This window comes from Artemia franciscana, chromosome 15 (assembly GCF_032884065.1).
Source record: "Artemia franciscana chromosome 15, ASM3288406v1, whole genome shotgun sequence".
Taxonomy (NCBI): Eukaryota; Metazoa; Arthropoda; class Branchiopoda; order Anostraca; family Artemiidae; genus Artemia; species Artemia franciscana.
This window is the reverse complement of record NC_088877.1, coordinates 29,822,510-29,845,413: the sequence shown is the minus strand read 5'-3', so window position 1 is coordinate 29,845,413 and position 22,904 is coordinate 29,822,510. Positions and strand designations below refer to the sequence as shown.

Sequence of the window (22,904 nt, the reverse complement as noted above, 5' to 3'; positions counted from 1 at the left end):
GATCTCTTAGAAAGACTTGGTTGGGGTGATCGGCAATGGTGGATAAATTTCTCCTTTACTGTTTCATAAAAAAATCAAATACCTTATTATAATTTTCTAAGCTCACCCTATCAGGTATTGTACACTCCCATGACGTAGTGAATAAATCATCTTTGAGCTTTTCGATGCTGGTGTATATCGGAAAACATTAACTTGATATCTATTTTGGGTTCGTCTTCTAGGCTTTTTTGTATTCATTAAAATATTGCCTGAACACAACACTTTATATAGGTTCTAATGCAATTGAACACTCGTGTACCTGAGGCATAGTGCATCTGACCCTAGGTGCAACTGAACCTCCGTGTAACTGAGTCCCCATGTAAATGAATCCTCATGCAACTGAACCTCTTTGCAACTCAACCCTCATTCTGCTTATCTGAATCTCCGTTTCACTGAGCCATCGACAAGCTCAACCCCTGTTTAACTCAACCTTCGTGCAACTGGACCTTCATGCAATTCAAACCCCGTTTAATTGAGCTCTCGTGCACCTGAACCTTGTAAAATTCAACCCTTTTGCAAATCAATCCCTATTCCACTTAACCTAACTCAGCTCAATATCCCTGCAGCTTTTCCAAGTTCAGCCCAATCTTTGTTTCAACCCCCTTTCAAATCAACCATATTCTTCCCAACCCTCCTCAGATCAGTAATATAACTACAAAATGTAATTCAGCCCATTTTGCCGGAGACGACAAAAGCTGACTTAGATGAATTGGTCTTTTCTCATCGGTTAATGCTTTTGAGTCTTTTCTTTTATGCGTACTATTCCCCCCTCCCATTCAACGACAACAATTTATCCTTACGCACTATATATTTGAAAATTAGCAGAGATTTTGGAGCAATGGCTGTACCCTAGTACAGAGAAAGCCCAAAATCTTAATGACATAAAAAAAAACACTATTCAATAAGAAAAATATGCCGTTAATATTGATTCAGGAATGATAGCTTCTATGTAAATAAATAGTAAAAGTTTATTTTGGAAGAAATTTCGGGGAGCTTTAAAAAAATCCAGAAACACTGATAAGTCTCCCTTTTCTGTTTTATTTCTCTAGTACTGATAGGACACTAAAATATCATAGAGAGCTGTTTAATGTTATTTTAAATCTAATGTTCACATCTGCGTCCCTTTTATAATTTCCAACAAATTTGCACCAAACCAACGATATATACTTTCTGTCATCAATTGTAGCTTGAGCACATCATCCTTGCTTCTAGTTTCATAAGGACTGACATTTCGAACAATTTCAAGAAGCCCGGAAAAACTTGATGGAAGGTCTCCACGGAAATACTGAAATGCAATGAAAGAGAGGTGTAATGTATGAATATCTTTAATCTTCAGAAGTTCAACAGAAATATGGGTGGTAGACTGAAGGATTTTTGCTGCTTTCAGTTGGAGATTATGTAAAGGTGTAAGTACAGATGGAAATGTTGACATCCACACTGATGAGCAGTAGCATAAATAAGGGTAAATAAGAGAGAAGTATAATAGACGAAGGATAGAAAAAGGAAAGACTCGCCAATTATTCGGAAGCTGAAGCTTCCGAATAATTCCAAGGCCTCGAGAAACCTTTAGTCTCATTGACTCAACATGCCGTTTGAAAAATAGATTTTCATCCAGAAGTATCCCAAGAAATCGAATAAACCGGTCAGCTGGGCGGGATATGGATCCCTTAGATGTTTTAAGCTCTGTCACTGTAGGGCAGCTTTTGCCTATGCGGGAGAATATAAGAAGAAACGATTTTTTTTACATTCAAAGCTAACAAATTTGCATCAAACCAACGATATATGCTTTCTGTCATCAATTGTAGCTTGAGGATAAGAGACGATTCATCAGGTGCTGCAGCCCCCAGGGTGGTGTCGTCGGCGAAAGCAAAGAGTTCTTCATGTTGACCAGGCGTATCCAAGGCTCCAACCACAGCATCTCCTTTCTGACACAAATGACAACAGAAATCAGATCGTGGGTTGCTAAATAGTCGATAGAGGTCGTTGACATATATGAGGAAAAGGGATGGCCCAAGAACTGAGCCTTGTGGCACTTCATATTCAACTGGAACATGCTCATCAGAAGCTTCTACTGCAATGGATCGGCCAGTTAGGAATGAAGAAAACCAGGACAGAGCTTCCCCACGAACACCTTGATGCGACAACTTATCAATAAGTATCTCGTGTGTGAGGCTGTCAAAAGCTTTCTTCACATCAAGGAATATTGCCGGTGACTCTTATTCTTGTATTGTGCTGAAGACGGCCCTTGGACATCTTGACGGCCGCTGTCAAGAAAGCTTTTGACAGCCTCCCACAAATTTGTCCAGCTTGTGTAATATAAACAAAATAGATGTAAATAAATTTCATAGAACTGGAACCTCGACTAGTCAAAAACTTTTTTTTTGGTGAAACCACCTCCAATTTTTTTGTACCCCGACTCCCAAAAAAATCCTGTTTACAGTCCTGACTATATGGCTAACCGTATCGGCAAAAGATTTCTTCGAAGCTGATGGTTAGTTTCTATGTTGTTAATTCTATGTTTTCTTCATAGAAGTATTTACTGTTCAAAGCAAAAGTTGGTTCATAGTCTACAAGGCCAGAACTAAGGTGGTCTAATGGATAAATACTGCTAATCAATTATCCAAGCATGGATTCGGCGCATAATCTACCTATATAAAATCATAATTTTCTTCCCTGAAAACCTTGTCTACAGATTTTAATTGCCTTATAAGTATCATCTCATGCATATTCTCTCAAGACTTTATCTACAAAATTGCACAATAATAGTAGTAACTACAAGAATTTCTTTCCATAAACTGGAATATAAAAGAATCGATGCTAACGGCGATTTGATAGAACGTGGTCTACTGCTGCTGCAAAATCTTTTACTGCTACGGCAGAGAGACTAATTGCTATTTCTTCATCGCCGGTGCGATACTTCCCAGTCTTGACCAGAATCGCAAAAAGCCCAGCTTTAACAGCACCTTCAACATCATCACGAACATCCTGGGAGAAAATTTTTATTAGAGGAAGAAAAACTATTATGGACAAGAATACGCATACATAACATAACAAAGTCATCAATGGGAAACCAAGAGTAAAAAGAAAAGAGTGACAACACTATAGCACTACATAGATCACTGATAACTCAAAATCACTGAAACTACAAAAACAAAAAAGTACAGCACTTATTTAAAGTAAACAAATCAGGATTTTTTTTTATTCATTGTATGGTAAATTCAAAAAACTGGACTTCCTGTCAGTCTTGTAACTTTACAAAAATGTTCCATCAAAGTAGGCATTAGAAAATAAAAGCAAAAATATTTTATCCATCAAATAGTAGATCTTTTTTAAGCAAGTGATAAAGATCATACCAAGATTTACTTAAGCGCACTTTGTAATAGAGTGGGAAAATAGCAATTGAACTTTTAAGTTACACTCAAAACAGCCCTCTCACGATATTCTATGACCATAGGTTTGATTCGATCCTTCCTGGGAAATTTGACCCTGTGTCTCTAACGAGTCTAAAACTTTTAGAGTGTTAAGGTAAGACTTTTTGAAAATGAAGAGGGGATGCAAAATAAAATCAAATACACTATACAGGATGGTTTTCTTAAAAGAAAACATACAGTTTCAAAGGGATGGCTGGTGGTATCAAAATTACTACTCTCAAGGTATGTTGAGGAGGTTGTCAAAGAGGGATCGGCGAGCAAACACCCACCCTATTGCCCTTCTAGACGCCAACCTCAACAGTGACGAAAACTTTGAAAAGTAATCTTATTCAAAATCGTTAAAAGGTCTAACAATTATGCCTCCAAGGACACCATGCCCCCCAGAGCCAGTAGTATCCCCTCAATCTATTTAAAAACAAAGATAGGGGATGTACATTTGGAGCTACTAGCCCTTTAAGACATTATTACGTGCACCTGACAAAATAGCATACGTGTATAGTGCACCTGCGTCATAGGAGTTGAGGGTGACGCAAATTTGCGTGACTCTGTTTCAGTATTGCCATGTTGTTATGCTTAAAAAACCTAAGGTGTAGGAAAAACCTTCAGGGAGCCCGATAAATAAAGATTTCTTTGGGTTTCACCTAATAGTTTCCTTGAAAAAAACCTACACTAAATGGATTTCCTTGGGTGTTAGTTTTGAAAACCCACGAAGGCCAGGGAAAAACCTTCAGGTGCTTGTACAACCCAAAATTTCTTTGGATGTTATGTTTGAAAACCTTCAGGAAGGCCCGCTAAATCAAGATTTCCTTGGGTGTTATGCTTAAAAAATCTAAGTTGTAGGGAGAAATCTTTAGGGGCCTTCTGGACGCCAGGATTTGCCTTTAAAAACCTCTTCTTTATTCTTTATAAAAACCTCCACGGGGCTTCTTTATTTCAGGATTTCCTTTAAAAAACCATCAAGAGGGTCCCTCTTTCCCAAAAAATGCCGTAGTCCTTATATGAACCCAGTATATCCACTATTTTATACAAGCAAATATGCAGCCATTTTCTATGAGCAGGGCAGTTAGAGAGTCTATCGAGTTTTTGGAGAAAAGAATCCATGTATTTCTCGGAAAACATCTATTACTATTCGAACGTTGAAACCGAGTAATTCAATTGTTTCCGGGGGATACAAAAACACGTATTAGAATGGAATTTCTATTAGTGTTCAATCAGATTCTTAAAGGGACACAACTCACGACTGTTTAAAATAGATACCCCTATAAATTTGAAGAAAAATTGGATTTCTGCTTATATGCTGATGAGTCCATCTTTCTATAGCCTCCCCCTCACCAAATTTGAGCTGCTATAATTATCTCTATTAGATAAACATCTAAATTCCCTCCCTTCATAAAAAAGTGCTATTACTGATAGAATAATCTTATTTCCCCGCAAAATTCATTATAACCGCTTTCAAGCAGCTCGGTAAAAAAGGCGTAGGGTGTATTACGTCATTAATTGTCTAAATATATTATCTTCAATCGGACGGCTGCTATTGAGCTGGTAATCCCCTCTTTCTATGCCCCCCACCAATTTAATCTATAATAACTTTCTACATTAGATAAACATCTAACCCCCCCCCCCCATAAAAGAGTTTTATCACTGATAGAACAATCTTATTTTCTCACAAATTTATTAAAATCAAAAATCTAAGAAGCCTGCAAAAAAGGGTATAAACAGATGCGCTAGGTTTAACCCTTAATGGTGTAAACCCCAATTTTTCTGCCGGACAGCTGCTCTTCTGATAATTGCATGAAAGGGTCCTGGCAGCTGGCAAAATTGGATGTTCTGATATTACATGTGGATTGCAAATTGACAATTTGTGGTTAAACATGATCCTTGTTTTTAGGTATTTCTAAGATCCTACGGTTGGAATTTTAGCGTTTTGCTGTTGCCTCTAAGAAGGAGATTTGGGGGGGGGGTCCTAATCCCAAGATAATGAGGGAAAATATCAGGGGCCCACACTATGAGGGAACACACCAGGGTAATAAACTTTTCACCATGCTTTAACGGCAATAACTAAATATTTATTCCAGATAAATTTGTCCGACTATTAGAACATCGAGGACCAAGACTAGCCAAAATTTACAGACTATTAAAAACGCTCCCATAGTTCGATGCTGCTGTAGGGCTCCCTCAGTCTTAAAAGAAAAGAACTTTTCACCATGCTTTTAGCTACTACTATTATTTTGAAAACAAGGTGTTTTTAAGATCCTACATTTTACTGTTGCTTCTAAAAAGGAGATTTGAGGGTCCTTAGATTAATGTTCTTTTCACAGCTTAAAATCATAAATACTTCACAGCGAATTAAAAAATATTATTCTTTTTCCAGGCTGACAATGATGATCATGCATAGATCGACCTATTACTAAATTTCTTTCGTGAAGTAGCAATGGACACGTTCTCCCCCTCCGTAAGTTTTTTAAAACTCTTTAGAACATTATAATACCTGAAACGTAAAGGGGGGATATCAAATGTGCTAATTTTTGCTCGTAAAATTTATAGCTGGTAGTGTGTCGGAACGTAGTTCCGAAGGGTCTATGAATAGTCATGCAATTTAAAGCTGGTAGTTAGGTCTCAATACATCCAAAGGGTCACTTTGGAAGCACATGTATGGCCATTAAATTTATAACTGGTAATGTGGTCTGAATACATCCTTTGAGGCATGTCTGGTTTTTACGTGCATTGAGGTCCTTCTAGTTCTGAACACTAACTCTTAACTATCATATAAATTCTTTCACAGAATGAAGTGTTTCAATGATAGTGTTCAGTGTTTTAAGTATTAATGAGCTCTTATTATTTTCTAGGTTCACCAACCAACATTACCATCCGAATTTCGTGACAGTGCATGTACAGCCTCGGAGAAAAGTGTGAACATGATGGAGATTATAGTTCAGGCGCAAGTCCTATTAGTATATCTTCCCCCAAATTTGATGTAGACATTTTCATGTCGGATCTTGGCCTCGACAATGAATTTTAAGACGCTCTATTAGTGCATGTGCCACCTAGCAGGGTCGGGAGGGTGCTGAAAAACAGGCACCCACCCCTCACACTGATATGGGAGAACCACGACAACGGCGACAAGGCTATATTGATATTTAAGGTTCTACAAATTTCGTTCTTGCAGAGCGATAAGATGGAATGAGACATCGAGAACAAATGCAAGGAAGTGTGAAATCCATAAGATTTGATTCGTGCTAAAGAAGACGAAGCCATTGAGGTCTCTTTTTCCCATGGCTAAAGAAACTCGGGTAATATTATGCAATTGGTAATATTATGCACATAAGACATTGTGTGGGAAACATTGTATAGGCACAGCTATGGTTGCACTTATTAAAAAGCTAACAAATCAACTGCACAGCTGCAAAATAATAATTATCCAATGACTAAAACACCAGAAGACAAGTTGGCATTTGACACAGAAGATATGTGTTGTGTGTGTAAGAAAAAATTTGTTGAGGGTAGTTGGGATATGAAAGTTCACGATATTCATCTTATTACATTCATCAGGGTCATATTTTCTAAAATATAATGCAACTTCCTTTTTATTATATCTCTTCGTGAAGTCAATAATACTATTCTGATTCATGTTATAAAATTCACGTGTTTTAATTTGGTTATCTGAAGCAATGTCACATGCGAAACTCTCAGATGAAGAATCACTTTCTGAAATATCCAAATAAAAGTCTAGGTTTATTATCATAGTAGCCTGTATCTTCACAGCGATGTCGTAAAAACTCGCTTATTATTCTAACAGTTGAAGCGTCGATGCGGCCTTGTCTCAGGGACAGCTTAGGGTATTAAGCTAGAACTCCACTAATAGATGCCTTTTCCCCAAGACTGACCGAAATTTTGCAAAAAACACATTCGTTCAAAACAGTCAAAAGGTCTAATAAACATACCTCTGGGGGTACCCAGCCCCGGATATGTTTGATCAAAGAACGTTAAGGAGGACGTTGAACCAAATAAAAAGGCACTGTGCGTATTCAGGTTATCAGTAGGGGGAATTCGTAATATCTTAGGAACGGCTAAGGATGTTAACTTGAAACTTTCGGGACCACTATTAGTAGGCTACTAATTTTGGGGCCTAAAAAATTTAAGTGCATCTACAAACAGGGATCCTCAAATTAATTTCACTCTGCAGGAAAATCAATAAAGCAATGCATATGGCATCATAGCATCTCCATGTATACAGTGTAATAGTGAAACCATTATTTGCTGATATCGTTACACTAAGAAAATATAAATTAACTGCGTATACAGAAAAAAATAGGGAATAATGCCCTCCCCACAGAATATAAATTTAAAGCCTTTAAAGCTTAATCTTCGTTTTTGACAGAAAGCATCATGGCTACTCATTCTGGTTTTCAAAGTTTTGCTCAGTTGGTTTTCAAAGAGGGCCGGAAGTAGAAAGTTACTATCATGACTTAGATATCTTTGGGTTCCAAATTAGCAAGTTCCTGCCAACAAGTTTAGAACCAAAGAAAAACCGACCAAGGTGTCGAAAGTCTAATTTAGTGAAAAACTAATTTTATCCAACCAATTATACATAATCAGGAAAACTGGAAAATACAGATGAACATACATCACCAATCATAACTACTTCTTCAGGATTCACTTTCAAATCTTCAAAAGCAGAAAGAAAAAATGATTTTTCAGGTTTCCCAACTGTTACGGCAGTTCTATTGGTAGCATACTCTAGCGCTGCTACAAAAGGTCCTGGACCAAGGGCCAAACCATCTGCTCGTTTGTAATATCGGCCTTTATGAATTGCAATAATTGTGGCACCATCTAGAACAGCTCTACAAAGTTAAAATACTTTTTTATATATATGGTAAAGCAAAACAACCTGACTAGAAGACAAATTCTAACATTCACTGAAATATAATATGCAACTGAGATTCTTAATACACTTTGAATATACATCCCTATGTTATATCTATCTTCTTCGGCCGTTAGGACGTCAGCAAAACTTGAAATTAAATTTTCTACTGTGTCAAGAATAGTGGTAAGGTTCTGGAATTTAGATTTTTCAGCGATATAATAAAACTGAATCTCTTCTAAAAAAACAATCTAGAAGAGTTGATAAGCGAATACGTAAAATATTCAAACAAGGTGTTTATGTATTTTTACAATCTTCGACAAAGGGTGAAATTTTCAGTAGTGTATGAGTAAAAAAGTAAACCAAGAATTCGTTGCACATCTCTGTACTTTTATACTTTATTTATGTTCCCGGTTCAGATATTATATAAATTGCAGATTCCGGAACCAAAATGTGAAATTTACGACCTTTCTTGTGTATTAGACAAGCACAACCTTGAATAAGGCGAAAAAGGGCTTTAAATAAACACAGCCAGTCTGTCTTGGCAAAGCATCTAAGCGCAAGGTCCAACCTTTTGATGATGATCGGAAACAAAGAGATTTCTGGTCTCTCCAGAACTGAACTTAAACGTCAACGTTGGTCGACAATGTATGCGTCATCAATAGCTCTGGAGGATATTTATGTTTTTTTCCTTATCCAGGACTAAAAAAAGAGCTGGGGTCATGTAGAGCCTCTCGAACTGTCTTATGCGGTTTCATCTCTCTCGAAAGAAAAAAGAAATCTAACTCGCCTAGACTCCCATTCAGTTTCTCTTGAAAAACTATTGCCGACTTGAGACTAAAGCTGTACTTTTTGAGGGTTCCATAAAAAACAATCAGTTAAAATATATCTTTGCTCTTTTCTGTTTACTACTGTTGTATCTTCACATAATGATTTATTACAGAACAATAGTGCTATTGTTGTAGAATAAAAAAAAACAAAACATTTTCTACAATGAATAAAAATAATAGTTTACTAAAGCCAGCTAGTCCGGGTGAGGGAGGAAAGAAGCTAAATTGGCATGAAAATGAAAGCTTAGGAAACGAAACACATGACTACCACATACTCGCTCTTGATCATCCTATGTGGAGAGCAGCATATGAGCAACTGGCCCATTCCAAACACCTTGGAATCATAATTGACAAAACTATTTCGAACACAAAAGTTACTTACAAGAATCAAACAAAGAATGGAGTCTTCACTAAGGGAAGTTCGGTGGACGCAAAGCTACTTTCTACGGCTGAAACTGCGACTTCTAAATAGCAATGTTATACCGGCTCTATTTTGTGTAGCGGAAATCTGGTACCTTGTCCAGGAGAGAGAGAGAAGAATATTCGCTTTCAAAAACCCATGTCTAAGGATCTTCAACATCCATTGGCAACAGAGGATAAGTAACCAATTCATCCACGAAAAGACTGGCCATCCTATTTTTACAGAAGTCGTAGGAGATTGCAGATGGAGAAACCTTGACCACGTATGGATAATCTTCAGCTACCCAATGCGGCGTTCCATCAGCAACCAATGGGTTCACGGCGCAGAGGCAGACCCAGTAACAACTTACGACAAACCTACTAAATAGTAACCTGCACACATCAATCTAACCTCTTCGGAAGGACGTACTGGCAACAGCGAAAAATCGGGAAGATTGGCAGCTCTTGATGCCCTGAGTACCTCAGGAGGGAAAGGCAAATCAAAGGTCTAAGGATTAAGACATTGAACCGACTTGACAATCATTTTTTTTTTGTCCGTTTTTTTTTAGTTCCTCGCCACTGGGTAAGTGTTTTTTTTTTTTTAATTTAACTTAGCTTACATTTTGTATATATTAGTGCATCATATTAGTTGGTTTATATATTATTTAATATAATTTAGAGTTTTAGATTGTTAATGCATTACTAACTTAATTAAACTTAGTGTAAACTACACTCAATCAAACCTAGTCATATTTCATGACAATTGATGAGTCCAAAAAATATATAGGAAGGTTCTCTGTTAGGTTTCCAAATGCTTTTTTTCACACGGACTTCGTCTACGTTATTGCAGCTTCCATAAGATCAAAGGCATCAAATCAAATGATTTGTATTTTTTTTTAACAAACCAAAAGCAAAAAAAATTGGGGCATTTACAAAAACTGATTTGAATTTCTGTTTCTTTCTACCCTGACCATAAAGGGAAGATGTAAATCACATATGGTAACGGGACTACTAGATATAATAATTTTAAAAAAAGCTTTTTCCGTAAAATAAGTTTTCAACGAAAAGTAGAGCCCTGTTAAACTAAAAATGAGTAGAAATAAAGTTAAATAATCTTCCAAGTGGAAAACTACCAAAAGTTACCATCAATAAATAAAGGAAATCTAGGACGAACAGAAGTTGGAACAAAATAACTGACTCAAACTCCAAACGAATATAGATTAACATGAGTAAAAGCTGAAAAACGCAATGCCTTCTCAAGACCAGGAATTAATTTGCACTTTACTGAAAAACAAAAACAATAAATGAACGCGGATAGTCAGTTTAATATGCATATACTGATATTTATTTCGCAATAATATTTGAGTTATTAGAGTTAAAAAGTGAAAACATCTAAAATTTGTTTTGTTTTCAGTAAAGTGCAAATTATGTTCTGGTCTTGAGACGACAGGGGGATGTCAGTCCTACTTATGTTATTTTCTGCTCATTTTGAGTTTGAACCGGTTGTTTATTGTAATTTCTGTTAGTTTTGGGTTTCACTTATTCATCCATGGTGATTTGTGGTAGTTTTACGCTGATTAGATTTGTGGTAGCTTATTAGATAATTCGACCTTATTTCTGGTCATTTTTGGTTTAATGGACCCATTTCCTTTTCTATGAAGAATTTATTTTGTGGAAAAAGTTTTTTAAATTAATTTCTGTTCGTTTTTATTGACAAAGGCCTAGTCTTTTTCAGGGAAAAAAGAAATTAACATTTTATATTTTTTTATTCTTTTTTCTGTAAGAATTCATAGTTTGGCATGCTATTTCTAGGCTGTAGACACTTTTTAAGAATTTTTAGTAGCATACACTCTTTTAAAAATCTTGACAAAGATAGAATAGTTTAATTTAGTTTTGTACCTCTTCAAGTTGACCTGAAAAAAAAACTTAAGACTATTTCTGAAATTTTTTATCTATGCTCTTTGCCAACCTGAATACATTAAGACTGATTTGATTTGGTTGAATTGTAGGAGCAGAAGTATCTTTCAAATATGCTGAACAAAATGATAAAATTGTGAATCTCAAAATTTTGACTAGATTGGTTTGGGTAAATGATGGACTTTGAGAGCTGGTTGGCCTCCAATCACACTTGACGCTTAAAAGGTGCACTGAAACTTTTTGTTTTCAATTGAACAAACCCCTTTTGAAGGTTCTACGACAACTCCTTCTATATGAAGTGCCCTGGTGAGAAAAAAATAATGCGCTGCTTACGATTTAGCCAGTACACGCGAGTTGTAACTGTATTTTAGCGCTGTAAGGCTTACATATACTTTACGCAAGTAATGCACAACTTAATCTAGAGTGCTCGTTTCCTTCTACCGTCAGAGCTATATTTTAAACCTAAGCAACTTAATAAGGGGGCTGGGCAAATCTTATTTTTCCTCAATGGAAACTGTGAGGACTGAAAATTATATATTAGAAACTCACTGTGGCGTACATTCACTTGAAGCCAAAGACCATTATATCCGCCTATTAGATAGTTAGTATAATTAGTAGTCATTGAATTCATCTGGTTCTTCCTCAGCTCTTCAGGCTCTGCTCTGGGCAGGGGAATGCCTATTTTTCAATGTCTCTACTCCTCTCATCTTATGCATAATGTTATTATAAATATAATAACTTTCCAATCTACTGAGCTTGATGACACGGATATTATTTTAAAAATGTTTGTTCCTACTGACATCTGAGTGCCTTCTGATTCATCGTATGATCAAAGATAAGCAACAACCAGTTTTGCTTTTCTCCCTGTTCTGTTATACGCGCACATATAAGTGAGAAAAACAGTTTTTAATAAACGTCCTAGCTCCACTGTTGTCACATTAGTGCAAAAAATGGCAATTGCGCACAACTGCGGTGCCAATTATGTATTCCATGTGCGACTTGGTGAGCTGAGCCATGTCAAGCAAAGTCATTTTATGAGTTGACCAAGTCATTTTCATTTCAACAAAATATCATTACCTATTAACCCAATTTAAAGCACTTTATTTATTACCTTTACACCTATTCATTGGAAAATTGCTGCCTCAATTAACCAAGAAACCCCCTCCCTCCCATTGCAAAATACACAAAGAGGTCTAGCAGTATGAAATCCTTGTTAGTGACACGGAATACATTTAATCAAATACTTAGAAATAACCCGTGGATTTTTTTTTAAATAATGCAGCTCTTGATAGGCTTAATAGCAAACAAAAAGACTGCAAAATTAATTCACATGGAGTACCGTTCATTTCGAAATCATTCAGATAACTTTAGCACGAATCAAACAGTTCGTGGTAACGAACTGTAGTAAGGAGCGACCCGGCTCAATAATAACCAAAACTCTAAAAAATAGAATCTTTATGCCAATAGTTACATCAAAAGAATCGCATTTTAATGCTGATTTTAAATATATAAGTTTCATCAAGATTAGTCTTACCCGTCAAAAGTTACGAGCCTGAGAACATTTGCCTCATTTTAGAAAATAGATACCACCTAAAAGTCATATGATCTTAACGAAAATCACACCATCAGATTCAGCGTATCAGAGAACCTTACTGTAGAAGTTTCAAGTCCCTATCTACAAAAATGTGGAATTTAGCATTTTTTACCAGAAGACAAATCACGGATGCGTGTTTATTTGTTTTTTTGTTGTTTTTTTCCCCAGGGGTGATCGTATCTACTCAGTGGTCCTAGAATGTCGCAAAAGGGCTCATTCTAACGGAAATTAAAAGTTCTAGTGCTCTTTTTAAGTGACCAAAAAAATTGGAGGGCACCTAGGCCCCCTCACACGCTCAATTTTCCCCCAAAGTCCCCGGATCAAAATTCTGAGATAGCCATTTTATTCACCATAGTCGAATAACCTAATAACTATGTCTTTAGGGATCACTTACTCCCCCGCAGTCGCCATGGGAGGGGCTGCAAGTTATAAACTTTGACCTGTGTTTACATATAGTAATGGTTACTGGGAAGTGTACATACGTTTTCAGGGGGATTTTTTTGGTTTGGGGGGAGAGTTGAAGGAGGGTTACGTGGGAGGATCTTTCAATAGAGGAACGTTTTATTGGGGAAGAGACTTTCAATGGAGGGGCGCAGGATTTTCTAGCATTATTTAAAAAAAACAATGAAAAAATAAATATGAAAAGTTTTTTCTGCTGAAAGTGAGGAGCAGCATTAAAACTTAAAACGAACAGAGATTATTACGCATATGAGGGGTTTACCTCCTCGTAATACCTCGATCTTTACGCTAAAGTATTTTTAGTAATTTCAACTATTTATTCTACGGCCTTTGTGATTCAGGGGTCATTCTTAAGGAATTGGGACACAATTTAAGCTTTAGTGTAAAGAGCGAGGTATCGACGAGGGGTGAGCCCCCTCATATACGCAATAAAAACATACGAATATAGAAGTTCGCTACGTAAGTTAATTCGTAAGTTACGTATATTTTTTACTTACGAAAACGTTCGTAAAAAATTAAAATTTATAGTTGCCTTTTTAAGTAATCAAAAATTGGAGGGCAATTAGGCCTCCTCTGTCGCTCCTTTTTTTTCAAAATCTTCCGAATAAAACTATGAAAAAACCATTTAGCCCCCCAAAAACAATTAATATGCAAATTTCGTTTTAATTATTTATGCGTGGAGAGCCGAGATAAAAAAAAATGCATTAATTAAAAAACGTCCAGAAATTAAACAAAAAAACAAGTTTTTTTTAAATGAAAGTAAGGAGCGACATTAAAACTTTTAAAACGAACAAAAATTACTCCATATATGAAAGGGGCTTTTCCTCCTCAACGCCCCGCTCTTTACGCTAAAGTTTTTTACTGTTTTAAAATGTAGAATTAAGAGAAAGAGTCAAACTTAAGCGTAAAGAGCGGGGCGTTGAGGAGGAAAAGCCCCTTTCATATACGGAGTAATTTTTTTTCGTTTTAATTCCTTACTTTCATTTAAAAAAAAACTTGTTTTTTTTTGTTTAATCATGTGTGAAAACGAAGCTTAACAGACCTGAATGCAGTGTTCAAGACCTCGTAGGTAAACATTGACGGTGCTAGCCCAATAACTACACAATTCGGTTGTCCTTCCTTAGTAGGTATGCCCTTAAAATCTTCGAGAGCTTCATTTTCCAGAAGTAAAATTGGATTGGATTTCTTCTTCTCAATAAGTTGTCTGGCAGCGGTAAGAGAAGAAAAAATTTCACTCCCTTCTATAGCAAACCCTAGTTTGTTCAGGCGATTGAGAAGAAAACCTTTGGACTCCTTTGTTGTGTTAGTGACAAACCTGACTTTAAGACCAGCAACTCGAAGCCTGCAATTTAGAGTTTTATCATCATTAAAATTATTTGTTATCAATATTCAATTTAGGAAATACAAATGAATGTTCAGTCATTTTGCTTGGTTCTGTCGAAAGCGTCGCTAGTCAAAATATTTCGAGGGAGGGCAGAAAAACTCAAAACGAGCAAAAATCAACATGAGTAGGACTGAGAAACCATGCCTTCTCAAGATCAGAACATAATTTGCGCTTTACTGGAAACAAAATACACTTTAAAAGTTTTTACTTTTGTAACTTTAACAAATCAAAACTTCTTAAGACTTTAAGGAATAAATATCAGTTTATGCATATTAAACTGTCAATCCACATTAATTTCTTTTCAGTAAAATGAAAATTATGTTCAGTCTTGGGAAGGCATGGGGGTTATCAGCCCTATTCATGTTAATTTCCACTTGTTTTGAGTTTAATTCTATTATCTCTTGTAATTTTTGTTCGTTTTGGGTTTGATTTATTTATTAAATGGTGATTTGAGATAGTTTTACACTTGGAAGATTATTTTGTTCATTTCTGCTCATTTTTGGTTTAATGAAGCTCTTTCCTTTTCTTTGAAAACTCATCTTGTGGAAAATATTTTTTAGATTAATTTCTGTCCGTTTTTTATTGACATAGTCTTTTTCACGGAAAAAGAAAATAAAATTTTATAACTTTTTTTCTATAAGGTTCCGTAGTTTTGCCTGCTGTCTGTATGTTGGAGAAAGTTTTTCAACAATTTCAACAACATACACCCTTTTGAAAATCGGGGCACATTCACAAGTAGTGTTGTTTCATTTAGTTTTATTCCTCCTCAAGTTAAACTTAAAAAAACAAAACTTAATACCATTCCTAAAAAATTGTATCTATGCTCTTTGACAATCTGGGTACATTTACATTCTTTTGATTTAATTAAGTTGTAAAAGCAGAGGGATTAATAATAGTAGCCCTGAGAGTTTTAACATAATACCCTTAGTCGTTCTTCGGATATTGCTGAGATGTCTTATTGGTAACCAACATATACACTGTGTCCTTTGATTTAATTTCAAAGCAACATTTAGTTTTAAGCCCTAATGGGCAAAGCGCATAATTGTGGGGGGGGGGGTTGACATACCCAATATCCCTGGAGACGTAGTTACTGGATCGTTTAACTATGCTGAACGAAGTGGCTACCTGGAAATTTTGATTCGAAGTGCTTGGAAAATTAATGTACTTGGGAGGAGGGCTACTTGCCCTCCAATCCTTTTGACTCTTAAAAAGGGCACTCCAACTTTTAATTTCCAAATTTTTGGAGAGTCCAATAAATATATTCATTGTATAAGCACATATATGTCCAAACGTGTACATGTTCTTATTTAGTCCAAAATCTCCCTCTATATTCTCTACAATTTTCCCCTTCATACACTTGGTAATAATGGCACAAACATCATGGTAGCAGTGGTAGTAGTAAGAACAGTAGTAGCAGTAGTTGTGTTGTATCAGTAACAGTAGTAACAGTAGCAATCGCAGTATTAATAGCCGTAGCAGTATAAACATGCTACCTTCTGGCCAGTAGAACATCCCTTTCACGGTGCCCTGGAAGTTGCAGCTTGATACGGTAAGCCGTTCCAAAGATACAGCTGATACGTTCTTTAGATAATATATATGCACATTTTGTATTTATATTTAGTCCAGCTTTTCCCTTAATATTTCCTCAAATTTTAACTTCAATATCGTCACCTTCGAAAGTACTTGCTAAAAAGGCAGCAGTTGTAGTAGCAGCAGTGATAGTAGTATCAGTAGTAGTAGTTGTTGTAGTATTTCCGAGCACTTTTTTAATTTTGACTAAAAAAAGAGAACTAGATTTTCCGATTTCCAATCAAAATAAAGAGCATTAACATGACAATACTCTTAGCCTTACAAGAGGTTACATTTGAAGTCGTAGTTGGAGTAGTTCAGCAGCAGTAGCAGTAGTAGCAGTAAAAGTATCAGTGGTAGTGGCGTTAGTAGTTGCATGCACATACTACCTTTTGGTCAATTGATCTCCCCCTTTAAGCATTCTCTGAAAGTTCCAACTTAATACACGACCTTTTGACAATCTGAGTGCATTTTAATTTAGTTCAAATTCTTTCTCAATATTCTGTCAAATTTTTACATTCATTACCATAGCATTTATAGTACTAGCATCATAGTAATAGTAGCAGTAAGAGCAGCAAAAGCAGTAATAGTGCTGCATTAGCAGCAGCCGAAACAGTGGTAGCAGCAGGGTTAAAAGCACTGGTAGTAGGTACATGTTGCCTCTTGATCAAATGAATATTCCCCTCAAGATATCCCTGAAGTATCATCATGATATGGTAAGCCGTTCCAAACATGTTGCGTTCCAAACATGTTCAATATCCCCTATATATGCTCGCTAGAGAAGTAGTAGTTTTAGTAGTAGTAGTGGTAATAGCAGCAGAAGCAGTAATGGTAGCAGTAGTAATTATTGTAGTTGAAGTACCAGGTGCATATACTGCCTTTTTGGTTAATTGATCATCTCCCTTATCATTTCCTGAAAGTTTCAAATCAATATACCCAGTCATTCCTGAGTTACTCCCTTTTGACAGCCCGTATGCACATAACTTGTTTTGATTTAATTCAACACTCCCCTCAAAATTCTTTGAAAGGCTCATGGAGACGCTCTTTGTCTTTTTGGAGAGTAACGTTCAAACATGCCCACCCTTCTCAGTAATATATATTTATATGTTAACAATGGACGAATTGCCCATCTTACAACCCTTGCCCTAAGCGTTGTGGGAGGGGGGGATGACCTACCCAAAGACATAACTACTGGACATAATTTTTGAACAAAATAGATCTCATTAAATTTTGATTCGATGCGTTTTTGAAAAGAATGGACCTAGGGGTTGTCATAGTGTCATCACTTTTGACTCTTAAAAAGGACACTAGAACTTCCGATTTTCAATCAAATGAGCCCATCCGAAGTTTGGACGAACAAAAACTCCGTAAAAACCTTATATGCCCTGGGGCATAGCTTACAACCCCTGCCCCTGGTCTCTGGAGTTTTGTCAACCCCAGAGGCATTGTTATATGCTCTTTGGACCATTTTGAACAAAATAGCTATCTCACAATTTCGATCAGGTGCATTTGGGGTAAAGAGGACGTTGGAGGGGGGCTAGTGGCCCTTCGATCATATTTGACTCTTAAAAAGGACACTAGAACTTCTGATTTCCAATAAAATAAGCCCCCTCCAAAGTTGAACCACTTCCGTAAAAGAAACGAAAACCACTTCCATAAATGCCTTGAGGGGGTTTTCACCTACAAAGACATAATTACTAGCCCTTTTGACTATGTTGGTCAGAATGGCTGTCTCACAATTTTGACTGGATATGATTTGGAAAATGATAGACATGGACTCATGAATTAATGCTATGAGAAAGCCCGGGGACTGCACAAATGATATATCCTCAATGATATTGCAGATGACGCTGCGGTCTTGGACATGAGAGTAAACCCCTCTAAATCTATGATATTACCAATATGCTTCCTTAAAACCTCGCCCCTTTTACTCAACCCTGTTCCCCCAGATATTTCTGTGTCTTCCTTTAAGTTGTTGGGGTTACAATTTCCTCGAATTCAAAGCTGGATATCAACGTTAGGATATTGTTCATAAAGCTAATGCGTCCATGTCTCTCCTTAACCTTTTCAATAAATTTAACGTCCCTCCATCCCATTGTTTACTGATCTACATTTCCTTTGTCCGCCCGCATCTTGAATATGCATGTCAAGTTTGCCATACTTGCCTCTCCCGTGATGAATCAGAAAAATTGAATCCTCTCAAAAAAGAACCCTGAGGAATAATTTTTAAAGAAGCTAAGGTACCATACTCGCTACTTCTAAAACGGCCAAGCTGGAAAATCTTGAGCACAGTAGAGGGACGTTGTGCCTCCTTTTTGCAGAAGATGCAATAATAAAAACATTTTCCCTAAAAGACACTCCCCATCTAGACACCGCCTGCCACGTACTGTTTCTGTCCCCTTCATTACTGATAAAATAAACCGTTAGTTTTACTTTTTTCCTGTTTTTTTCTTTGGGACTGGTGATACCCAAGTTTTATGTTCCTTTGAATCTTCCGTTCCCTCCTCGTTGTTTATATGTTCTCTTTTAAACTTTTTCAACACTAATTTAATCTCACTTTTTTTAGTTTTCTTTTGGTTTTTACCTTTTTAACTTTCTGACATTTTGCCGCTTAATTTTTTTTTACTGATGAATTTGGCTTTGCCTTTCTGATTTTGTTATTTTTGACATTGCTCAGCCAGTTTTTTTGTTGTTGTGCTATTTTACATTTTTTGTTTTTGTTTTTATGGTTTTATGACTGCGAAATGCGAATTTGGTCCTACAGGGCTTGTGACAGTCATTTTTTGAAAATTAAATATCTTATCTGACAAAGGCGACAGTTAGGAGCTATTCGATTTGTTTCATTAATAATTTGAAAAAAAAAGGTTTTGCAAAAAAAAAACAGTTTGTCAAAGATTATTAAAATATGTACCCAAAGCCACGTTAAATACCTAAAATGAGCAAAAAAGATGTATATATAATAACTCAAACATAAAATTTACTGAAATTACTATCAATGAATACTTGAAACCTAGACGTACAGAAGTTAAAATGAATAATCATACAAACTTAAAAATGTCTGATGCTACTATGGATGAATAGACGAAACCTAAAACAAACAGAAATTAGAATCAATAATCAAACGCCCGAAAGTCTATTCATCTGTAGTAGCTACACAGTAACATCGGTCATTTTAACTGACCTATTTAAGATCTATTATATAATGACACTCAACTTTCACTGTAGGGTAGTTACTCTCTCAAATAAATGCTTGTATCCCTTTTAATTTTGTTTTGGAGGGAAAGAGTCAGGTGTTCGAAGGAGCTATATACACAAAAAAAAAAGAAAAAAAAGTGTAAAATGAACACATTGCTCGATATATTCCTAAAATGTTACGGAAAAGCTTATAATGATCCATTGTTAATTTAGGGCTAAATTTTGGACATAGAAATAGGACTTGATGGTAAATATGGTGGGATGGTGATGATCAACAGCGAGAAGATACTAGGAATCCTCATAGTAGTTCCGACGACAAGGGATAGGGGGCATACGACAACATTGCATTGTACCATAGGGAGATATGACTACATTGTATTGGGAGATAGGGAAATTATTGTATTTAAATACAGCTCACGGCATTTCAGGGGGCTTTTGGTGGGAGTGGGGGACACAGTTGACTTTACATTCTTTTACATTTCAACCTTTATAGCGCTTATATTTAATTTTTTGATATTTTTAGACTTTTTCTATTTGACCTGCGGGGGTCCTTCTCCTCATGTCCATCCTAAGGGTGCTGGCCTTTTTGGGTTTTGGGAGCACACCTTCTATTCAACTTTTTTTTTACTGCTTATTAGCCTCGCGTTTAATATTTTCTTACACTCCTGTGTCATCATACTGATAAAAATCTTTATTTTATTAATTCGAACAAGTCCTGTCTTTCTTTTTATAGCTCCTTAATAATTTTGGTTTTAAATTTTTGTACACTTTTACTGCATCATATTGATTAAAAGACTTTATTTCATTAATTTTGAGCAAGTCTTTTTATTGCTCATTTACTTTATTTTTACATTTTCTCCCATCCTGTAACACTACAATGATCAAAAGGCTTTGTTTCATCAATTTCGAGCAAATTCTTTTTCTTTTTATTGATGATTAACCTTATTTTTACATTTTCCCCCACTCCTTTAACACTATATTGATCAAAAGAATTTATTTTATTAATTTCAAGCAAATTCGTTTTCTTATTATTGCTCATTCACTTTATTTTTACATCTTCGCACACTCCTGTAGCAGCATATTTATCAAAAGGCTATTTTATTAATTTCGAACAGGTCCTGTCTTTCTTTGAGCTTCTAAAACATACGGAGGCCTTTCCCCTCATTCTATTTCATGTTTTTTTTATTGGTTGGGGGAAACCATCCTCTTCAACTGTCTCTTTTTGCTTCTATTTCACCATGGAATGGCATTTTTGGAACTCACACCCCTGAGCTTTCCACACATAAGGGAACCCTTCTCCCCACACTCTATTTCAGCTGGGTTGGGAAACTCAGTCCTTTTTTATTTTTTTTCCGAATATATTTTTTTATTTAAACCTTTATATCACTTATTTATATCCTTTTCAAGATGCTTATACTTTATTCTGTAAGACCTGCGGGGGCACTTCTCCTGAGGTTCATCTTAAGCGCACTGACCTTTCTTGGTACGCCCCCATTTTAACTTTTTTTTTTACCACAAATTATTCCTGTTTTTAACATTTTCGTACACTCCTGTAGCACCAAATAGATCAAAAATCTTCATTTGATTAATTTCGAGCAAGTTCTTTTTCTTTTTATTGCTCAATAGCTTTATTTTTCCTTTTTTTTTACATTCCTGTAACACTATTTTCATCAAATAGTTTGTTTTTTAAATTTAGACCAAGTGGTCTTTTTTATTTTTATTGTTCATTAACTTAGTTTTATACATTTTCATACATTCATGTAACACCATATTGATAAAAAAAAAACATTATTTTGTCAAATTAGAAAAAGTCCTGTCTTTCTTTGAGCTTTACATATCTACGGGAGCCCTTACCCTCACATTATTCTAGGAGACTTTTTAAGGGGATGAGGGACACCATCCTCTTCGACTCTCTTTATTTTACCTCCATTTTGCTTACATTTTATAAGAGATTGGTATTTTTGGAACTCACAACCCTAAGCTTTCCACACCTACAAGGACCCCTCCCCTCACTCTATTTCAGGGGAAATTTTGCGGGCTTACAGTCCTCTTTAGATTCACTTATTTGTTATCCTTTTCAAGAGCATTATGTTATTTTTGAAAAGGGACTATTTTGTTGGGATCGAAAGATCTCAAGTCCCCTGAGTTTCTGCCAAATTACTCCCTTAAAGAGAGGGTTTCACGAGGTGGACTAACCTTCACTCATTGTCAACTGGATTGTCAAAATTCATTTCTACTCATCCGATTTCGAGGATTCCATGAAATCGGCTGTTCGTTTAGTTGCTTTTTTCTGTATCGAATACGTTTATCCCTACTAGGCAGTGTTGTAACTGGTAAAATTGGGTATTTTACGTATGATACTGCTGCGGTTAAGGTAGGAGATGAGGTTAGCAACTGGTTTTGTATTAAATCAGGAGTTAAGCAGGATTGTGTTCTATCCCCTTTTATATGGATCATTTTGATGGACTTCGTCTTAAGGAGCAAAAGAAAGGCAATTGGAGACCATGGAATCAAATGGGGAGGAAGAACGCTCCTGGACTTAGATTATGCTGATGATTTAAGCATATTAGATGAAAGTGTGAGCAAAATGAATGAATTTTTAGAGGTTTTACGAGTTCAGGGTGCTAAAATAGGTTTGAAAATTAATGTTAAGAAGACTAAGTCACTAAGGCTAGGAATAAGTGAAGATGAACAGGCGACATTAGGTAACGAAAAGATTGATCAGTTTGGGAGCTTCAGTTACCTTGGTAGTATTATTAGTAAAGATGGTGGGAGCAGTGAAGATGTTAAAAGTAGAATGGCCAAGGCTCAGTGTGTTTTTTCACAGTTAAAAAAAGTTTGGAAGAATAGAAAGATAAGTCTACAAACCAAGATTAGAATATTGGAAGCTACAGTGATGACAGTGGTCAAATATGGCTCTGAAGCATGGGCACTTCGAAAAGCAGATGAAAATTTACCAGATGTTTTCCAGAGAAATTGCCTACGGATTGTTCTGGGTACCCGGCTGACTGACCGTATTTCAAACAGTAGGTTGTACGAAAAGTGTGGTTCAATCCCGCTTTCTGGGGCTATAATGAAAGAAAGGTGGAGATGGCTAGGCCACGTTCTACGGATGAAGGATGACAGATTACCGAAGATTGTCCTTTTTGGCCAACCGTCTGGGGCTACACGGAAAGCAGGTTGTCCTTGTCTGGGTTGGGAGGATGTCATAAATAAATATTTAAAG

The 22,904-nt window shown here is 36.2% G+C and overlaps 1 protein-coding gene across 1 annotated transcript in view; it reads right to left on the bottom strand.

Moving 5' to 3' along the window:
• Window positions 1-2,802: 2,802 nt before the first annotated feature.
• LOC136036314 (haloacid dehalogenase-like hydrolase domain-containing protein 2) overlaps window positions 2,803-22,904 on the bottom strand; it is a 34,753-nt gene continuing 14,651 nt past the window's right edge. The window contains exons 2-4 of the mRNA XM_065718465.1: window positions 14,573-14,872; window positions 8,095-8,311; window positions 2,803-3,024 (exon numbers count right to left, since the gene is read on the bottom strand). Of these exons, the coding sequence (XP_065574537.1) occupies window positions 2,857-3,024; window positions 8,095-8,311; window positions 14,573-14,872 (685 nt within the window). The 3' untranslated portion in view covers window positions 2,803-2,856. The remainder of the gene's footprint in view (window positions 3,025-8,094; window positions 8,312-14,572; window positions 14,873-22,904) is intronic.